Here is an 8946-nt window from a genome sequence, read left to right as displayed (position 1 = left end):
AAAACGTTTCACAATGTATTGAACATTTTTTAAAGTTTAAACAGAAATTTCTTCCAACTACATTAACCTTTGGAAGTCCGGTTAGCGGCATTGTTTACTGTTCATCTGGACCTTTTAAAATGATTCACAACTCTACATATGCTGTCACCAAAGATTTTCTTCTTAACCCCAACGTGACAATCTGATTACAATGTATACAAAAAAGTAGCTTATATTTCCAGTTTGGTTTATTTGTGATATCTTTGTCATTTAAAATTTTATTAAGTCGTCCTAAGACTTAATTGTCACCCTGTATGTATGTGTATGACTGACCAAATTTAAATTATTATTATTACTGAACGTTATAACTTTTTTACATGAAGTGTTATAAATAATACGATAGTATAACTCATATGTCACATTCAATAAATCACTTCAATCTGGTTAATAAATGGACAGTAAAAATTAAAGGGTAAGTAACCGAAAATACATTTGTTTGGTAACAAATGGATTATTACTAACCTGTTAAAAACCTAACCTTAGATAATATCATCTAAAAGATATGTTTTAAAATAAACTCAGTGATAAGAAAACTCGAAGCTTACATTGTTATTTTTCACAATAGTTTATGATATAATTTATTTAAATAGCCAAAATATTGATGTGAAATCCATAGAATTTAGGAATTTCTCCAAAATTTTTAATTTAAAAAGCAATTTATTTGCAGTTATACACTATAAAAGACTTGGAAAAATACTTTTGCTTTGAGTTTCCTCAAGGACAAAACAGCATGAAAGATTGTTCTACTTTAGTTTCGTAACATGTATCAAAGAAAATTCTTAAAATACATTATTTATATAAGTGAGTTCCTCAGAAATAAGTAAGAGAGATGCAGTATAACGCTACTCTGCAATGTTTTAAATTTTCATACACAAAAGAATAACTAACATGTAGTTTTCTCAGAACTGTTTTTTTAAGAGTTTGAAAATAACAAAATAATACAAATAGATATTTTTCCATGAATTTTATGTATGAACCAAAAAGTACTGTACCTATTATGATTATTTTTTCTAAACAATAAAGATTTTTTCCAGGGTGCGTGCTACACATTTTTTAGGATTTGACGAGGGAATCATCTGGAACTTTTACATATAAAAACATGTAGAGAAAGAAGCCAGAATAAAGAAATTTGTGGGGGTGCAGTTTTTTTACAATTAATACAACTTACCACACATCTGCTAAGAAACATATCGCTGTTCATAATAATAAAATTGTTTGAGTGAGTGACATTTTTAATTATAATAACGTAATATGAATCCCGGAGCATAGGATTGAGTGTGGAAATTTGAATAAGTTTGTAAGTTTTTTAACCCTTACATTAACATTTGAAATTAAATATTGCTTTACATATAGTGACAACTAATGTTAGTCTTTAATAAATCATTATTGCTATTATTGTGTAACCATTTCATTAGTTAATCTAGTTAAAGTCGAACTGCCTACTCATATACAACTTAATAGTTTTTATTATACAAATTCAGCTATTAATTTCATTTCAAACCAGAATGTTTATAAATTATGTTGAGAGGCTCTGTTGTGATAGAAGCGAGTCATGAAGCACATAAGCTATTGGGTTTTTGTTCTCAGCTAGTTTTGGAAGGGCAGAGACTCTTCCTTAAGCACAGAACCTGGGTTTTCTTGCCACGAGGGAATTCAATTCAGTAATCAATATTTAGATCAACTCCTGTACGACACCATTGAGAGAAATCGTTCCCTTTGTATTATGAAAATTATCTTTTCCAAAATTATTAGGCCATATGTTTAAAATTTATATTTAAAAATGGCACTCATGCTGCCTCAACAAAAAACTTGACCTGTACAAAGTATCATCCCAATTTATCAAGTTGTTAAAAAGTTACATTATAATAGCAATCTTTATATAAATATATATTCCAGTATCAACCCTGAGCGTAGTCTTCATTCTATGAAACAGGTATACAGCCAGTTACACTTACTGAATCGTATAAAACTAATAGGTATATTGTTAATAATTTCAAATGGCCTAAGTAGTACAAATGACAAGTTTCAAGAATTGTGTCAGTGATTTGCAGCACTATTTGACCACAAAATGAATAGTCTATGACAGAGTATCATATAACAGGGTACACCCCGGCACGCTGTTGTTTCCGGTTTACACATGTTACTGTGGTTGTTATAAATTAAAATATTAGTACAAAGTCTTTATTTTTACTGTTTTAAAACTTTAAATTTTGATTCGTTTTAATAATTTTTTTCAGTTCACAGTTTTTAAATAATAATAATACTGAACTATAAAATAGGTGATTGTTTAGATTGTGATTTTAAGAATCTAAAACATATTGAATTAGCGATTTTTAGTGTTAACATTAATTTTAATATTATATTACTTTAATATTAACATTAATATTATGATTTAATATTTTTAGATGCTAGGTGGAACTTCTGCCTAGTTTTGCTGATAGAAGATTCGTCTAAAATTAATAATTATCCTTAGTATACGAGTCTCGTAAACTAAACAGTAGACTAAGAGACGTATATTGCATCTTTATTTAATCGTGTCACCTATAATAATAGTGCTATCTGAAACGTACATGTTAAAATATATTTCTATTTATTTACTACGTTCTGTTACATGAGCACTCAGTGACGTGTGTGCCAACATTAAACACTGCACCAGTGTTAATTACATTATATATGCTGTAGGGCAATTAATATAGAGCAATAATATGTGTGTGTGGTTGTACTTTTGGGTCAGATGGCCGAGAACCTTGCCAACTGTGTATTCGGGCAAGCAGTATTTGTATATTTTTAACTGGAAATCTATTCGTTTTTATTTGATCTTTCCATTGGCACCTACCGCGAACTAACGCAACATTTTGCAACAACTGTTTCAGGGTCAACAGGATTCTTTTTGTAGTCCACTTACACGTCCTCATTCTGCTTGAGTGAAATAACCCATAGTTTACGGAACTTGGAATCTCATGTTTTTAGACAGTTCACCAAGCTCGAAATATACATAGGGCGATCCAGTAATAAATCTAATTAGTTTGTACATTTCTTTATTAATTTTGATAATTTTGTATAAGGCTATTGCCATTTATACAATTTAACGTAAATAAAAGTCGTTTGACAGGTGTTTGGTCTACCGATCATATGTTAGTTTGCTTATTTAAACGCATATGTGACAGATACGGCCAAATCTATATATATATATAAAAATGAATGTTTGTATGTTTGTCCTTTATGGAATCGTGAACTATTGGACCGATCATGATGAAAATTTGTACGTATATGTATTTTTCCACGGAGAAGGTTTATATGCTATGCCCATTGATGTTATCCCTTTCCCGATTCAGGATTCCGCCCCACTGGTTACAGAAATACCCATAAGAAATGCATTGCAGCAAACATATGTTAACGTCTTTTCAAATTTTTAATCAGCTGTTCTTTGTATATTATAAAATATAGAGCTGTCAAATTATTTAAAATGTAAGTACAATTAAATAGTTACGAAGGATTAATATTAATAATATTAATAAAGTTAGAAAGCATCTATCCGTGTGTGAACAGCCGGTTCAATTGGATCGGATACATTATGTGATTCGGAGTGCTGATTAACATCTTATAAATTCAAACGCATTTTTTACGTTGTTCCCGTACAATTATGCCTCCAAAGCGACAAGCAATTGGTCGATCTACACCTCAAGCTCGGAAGAAAAGAGCAATACGAGCCTCAGAATCAGACGAGCAACGAGTATTAAGGCTGGAAAATATTCGAGTACATGCCGCTGAAACCCGTTCGACGGAATCATCTGAACAACGAAAATTGAGGTTGGAAACTAATCGAATACGTACTACTCAGGCCCGTTCGTCTGAGACAACTGAACAACGGGAAAGAAGGCTGCAAAATATTAGAATAAGCAACGTTCGATCAAGACGAACGTTGCACATTGATTTAAATCTTGCTGCATTCTATTATGATAGTAATAATGATTACAGTCTTCATCCAAGTGTCGTCATTGGAAAAATGGATAACATTTGTATGTATTGTGGCGCCCTTAAATTTAAGAATGAAACACCAGGAATGTGCTGCGCCAATGGAAAAGTTATACTGCCAGAATTACATCCACCACCCGAACCACTATCAACGTTGTTATCAGGTGTTACACGTGAATCGAAGCATTTCTTGGAAAATATTCGCAAATACAATTCATGTTTTCAAATGACATCGTTCGGTGCAACTAACATCGTGCGTGAAAATTACATGCCAACATTTAGAGTGCAAGGGCAAATTTATCATCGTGCCGGATCGCTGCTACCATTGCCGGACGCAGATCACAAGTTTCTTCAAATTTATTTCATGGCAAACAGTCATGAACAAATTGAACAACGATGTCATTACAATGCAGGCACTAAACGAGAAATCGTGGCTGCGTTACAAGCCTTTTTCGATCAACACAATGAATTAGTTCAGTTGTTTAAAACCGCCATTCAACAAATGCCAGCCGATGACTACGCAGTTGTAATTCGAGCAGATAAAAGACCCGTTGGCCAATACGAAAGACAATTTAATGCACCAACAGTTGATGAAGTGGCGATCGTGATAGTTGGCGAAGAATTCGAATCACGCGACATAATTCTTCATCGCAGAAGTGGTGACGTTCAACGAGTCTCCGAAACTCATCGTTCATACGACGGATTACAGTATCCGATTCTGTTTTGGCGAGGAGAAGATGGATATCATTTAAACATCAAAATGAGAAATCCACAAACAGACGAGGAAACGAATAAGAAAGTCAGTGCTATGAATTATTATTCGTATCGATTGATGATTCGTCAAGACGCTGAGAACCACATACTAAAATGTCGACAATTGTTCCATCAATACATTGTCGACATGTACGCGAAGATTGAAACCGAACGACTCTTATATATTCGATTGAATCAAACCAAGTTGCGGTCTGAAGAGTACATCCATTTACGAGACGCAATCGTTAATGATGGTAACAAGAATCCAAACGAATTAGGAAGAATGGTCATATTACCATCGACGGCACATGCATGAATATGCACAAGATGCGATAACATACGTTCGCGCATACGGTCGTCCAGATTTGTTCATCACATTTACATGCAATCCTACGTGGGATGAAATTAATGAACTTCTGTTAGCTGGACAATCATCTTCGGACCGCCATGACATTACCGCACGCATATTTAAACAAAAATTGAAATCTTTCATGGATTTTATTATCAAGCATCGTGTTTTTGGAGAGGTACGCTGTTGGATGTATTCCATTGAATGGCAGAAAAGAGGATTGCCACATGCACATATTTTGATTTGGTTAGTCAATAAAATTACGCCAAATCAAGTTGACCAAATCATCTCAGCAGAAATACCAGATAAAGACATTGATTCAAACTTATTCGACGTCGTTACCAAAAATATGATTCATGGTCCATGTGGCGCATTTAATAACAATTCACCATGCATGTCTGATGGGAAATGCACGAAACGATACCCAAGAAACTTGGTTTCTGAGACCATTACTAGCAATGACGGATACCCACTGTATCGTCGACGATCAGTTGAAGATGGCGGCAAATCCATCGTTCTGAAAGTACGAAACGTTAATGTCGAAGTCGATAATCGTTGGGTTGTTCCATATTCACCATTGCTCTCAAAGACCTTCAAAGCACACATTAATGTTGAGTATTGCAATTCAGTAAAGTCGATTAAATACATTTGCAAGTATGTCAACAAAGGAAGTGACATGGCAGTCTTCGGAGTAGGGAATGTAGCGGCACCGCTCGATGAAATCAACCAATACCAACTTGGACGCTACATTAGCAGCAATGAAGCAGTATGGCGCATCTTATCATTTCCAATCCATGAACGACATCCAACAGTAGTACATTTGGCAGTGCATCTCGAGAATGGACAACGCGTGTACTTCACAACAGATAATGTACGTGCAAGAGCATTGGTTCCACCGGCAACAACTTTAACTGCATTTTACTCATTGTGCCAAGATGATCATTTTGCAAAGACTCTACTTTATTCTGAGGTACCGAAATTCTACACGTGGAATGCATCGGCTAAAAAGTTTCAACGTCGCAAACAAGGTAAAGTAGTTGAAGGACATCCCAATTTGTATTCCAGTGATGCATTGGGTCGTCTGTACACTGTTCACCCGAACAATACCGAATGTTTCTATTTGCGATTGCTGTTAATCAATGTACGTGGACCGATGTCCTTCCAAGATTTAAGGACAGTCAACGGTCAGTTATGCGCCACTTATCATCAAGCTTGCCAGAAACTAAATCTTCTTGAAAATGATGCCCATTGGGACACTGCACTCGCTGATGCATCGAATACTGCTCGACCACAGCAAATACGTACGTTATTTGCTATCATTTTAACAACCTGTTTCCCATGTAATCCAAACGATCTTTGGGAAAAATACAAGGACAACATGAGTGAAGACATTCTACATCGTTTGCGCATTGCGAATCAAAATTCGGACATTCAATTCACTCCAAACGTGTATAATGAGGCATTGATTTTGATTGAAGATATATGTTTGGCAATTACTAACAAGGCACTGGTGCAACTGGGAATGCCTGATCTAAACCGACCAGCGAACAACCTTTTCGATCGTGATTTGCAACGAGAAACACACTTTGATACTGTCGAATTCGGGACATTTGTTCAGATAAATCTTCCGCAGTTGATTCCAGAACAACGCATTGCGTATGACAGAATTATGCGTGCCATTACAGAACAGAGTGGTGGACTATTTTTCCTAGATGCGCCTGGTGGTACAGGGAAGACTTTTCTTCTTTCACTCATTCTGGCAACCATACGATCACAAAATAATATTGCACTGGCCATTGCATCATCTGGAATTGCGGCAACTCTTTTGGATGGTGGCCGAACAGTGCATTCAGCATTGAAACTGCCGTTGAATTTGCAAAACACTGAGACACCAACATGCAACATCAGTAAAAACTCTGGAATGGGCAAATTACTCCAAACGTGTCAAATTATCATATGGGACGAATGTACAATGTCTCACAAGAAAGCATTGGAAGCAATTGATCGTACACTGCGAGATTTGAGAGGAAACGAACAGATCTTTGGTGGCGCACTCATTTTATTGTCTGGTGATTTTCGACAAACGCTGCCGGTTATACCACGTTCAACACCCGCTGACGAAATTAATGCATGTCTCAAATCATCAGTTTTATGGCGCCATATACAGAAATTGATTTTGAAAACCAACATGCGTGTACAACTACAACAGGATGCATCGGCTGAAAATTTTGCAAAACAATTGATGGATATTGGAAATGGGCGAGTGCAAATTGATGAATCTACGCAATGTATCACCTTGCCAGCAAACTTCTGTAAGATCACAAAAAGCATAGATGAATTGGTGCAAAAAGTTTTTCCAAACATTGCACAAAGCTACAAAAATCTTCAGTGGCTCAGTACGCGTGCTATATTAGCAGCCAAAAATATCGATGTCAATACCATTAACTTCAATATTCAGAATGGAATACCTGGCGAAACAACAATATATAAGTCCATCGATACTGTGGTGAATCAAGACGAAGTTATCAACTATCCAACTGAATTTTTGAATTCGCTTGATTTGCCAGGCATGCCACCGCACGTTCTTATATTGAAAATTGGCGTACCCATCATTCTTCTTCGAAACATAAATCCACCACGACTTTGTAACGGAACCAGACTCTCAGTCAAGAAAATGATGAACAATGTTATCGAGGCAACAATTTTGACTGGAAAATTCAAAGGTGAAGACGTACTGTTACCACGTATCCCAATGATCCCAACAGATATGCCATTCGAATTTAAACGTTTGCAGTTTCCGGTGCGACTCGCTTTCGCAATAACTATCAACAAAGCACAAGGACAATCGTTGCAAGTATGTGGATTGAATTTGGAGAATCCATGCTTCTCACATGGGCAGCTCTATGTGGCTTGCTCACGCGTTGGAAAACCTTCTGATTTATTTGTTTACGCACCAGATGGAAAAACAAGAAATATTGTGTATCCCACAGCCCTTCAATAAATATCGAATTTAATCGAAACGCTGCAATGTCACAATTTTTTCGGAATGAACAAAATCAATAAGGTGACTCAAAATGAATTGTATATGTGTGTATTGAATATTTCCTTCAAATTTATTGAATATTTCCTTCAAATTTATTTTAGTTGGTGGCGTAGCAACGCGCGCAGGGTAAGCTAGTACAAAATAATTGAATCGGAAAAAGTAAGCGCTCTGTGGTGTAATGGTAGAACATTCACCCGGCAAGTGAGAGATCCGGGTTCGACTCCCGGCGGAGCAAGTACTTTTTGTGATTCAATGTTTATTGAATTTAAATAAGGCTATTGCCATTTATACAATTTAACGTATATATATATATTAGAATAATAAATTGTAAACTAAAACCCTTTTTTTATTTTTTAAGTTTTTTTAAGTTTTTTTATTTCAGACACGTGTCTCGGTATAAACCATCTTCAGTGTGAACATTAAACTCCAACTCACACTGAATAAAAGAACTTTAAAAGGGTTTTAGTTTACAATTTATTATTCTAACATAAAGATAGCCCTATAATGTGTAGTTCATAACATAATATATATATATATATATATATATATATATATATATATATATATACATAATTTTCTACCAATTAGGTGTATTTCACTATCAACATATCCACCATTCGAAAACTACCTACTGCTGAATATAGTACAGAAAGCAGACCTCCAGTTCAGTATGTACAGCTGTACTATTCTAATTTAACATCATAGAATACATTGAAATTATTTAAAACTTTTTTAAATGCCCTAAAATGCGCTCATCCTGGGGATAGGAGTGTTTTTTAATAAATGT

General features: G+C 35.1%; 2 protein-coding genes across 2 annotated transcripts; both read left to right on the top strand.

Annotated features, from left to right (window-relative positions):
* The first annotated feature begins 3554 nt into the window (after nucleotides 1-3554).
* On the top strand, nucleotides 3555-5083 carry LOC124373658. The gene has a single exon (XM_046832009.1). The coding sequence runs from the start codon at nucleotides 3683-3685 to the stop codon at nucleotides 5081-5083; it is 1401 nt and encodes a 466-aa protein (XP_046687965.1). The 5' UTR covers nucleotides 3555-3682.
* Nucleotides 5084-5510: 427 nt separating this feature from the next.
* Nucleotides 5511-8117, top strand: LOC124373657. The gene has a single exon (XM_046832008.1). The coding sequence runs from the start codon at nucleotides 5511-5513 to the stop codon at nucleotides 8115-8117; it is 2607 nt and encodes an 868-aa protein (XP_046687964.1).
* The last annotated feature ends 829 nt before the right edge of the window (nucleotides 8118-8946 follow it).

Source organism: Homalodisca vitripennis, unplaced genomic scaffold (genome assembly GCF_021130785.1).
Source record: "Homalodisca vitripennis isolate AUS2020 unplaced genomic scaffold, UT_GWSS_2.1 ScUCBcl_6110;HRSCAF=13174, whole genome shotgun sequence".
Taxonomy (NCBI): Eukaryota; Metazoa; Arthropoda; class Insecta; order Hemiptera; family Cicadellidae; genus Homalodisca; species Homalodisca vitripennis.
Note: the sequence above shows the minus strand (reverse complement) of the source record. Positions and strands in the feature narration are given on the sequence as shown.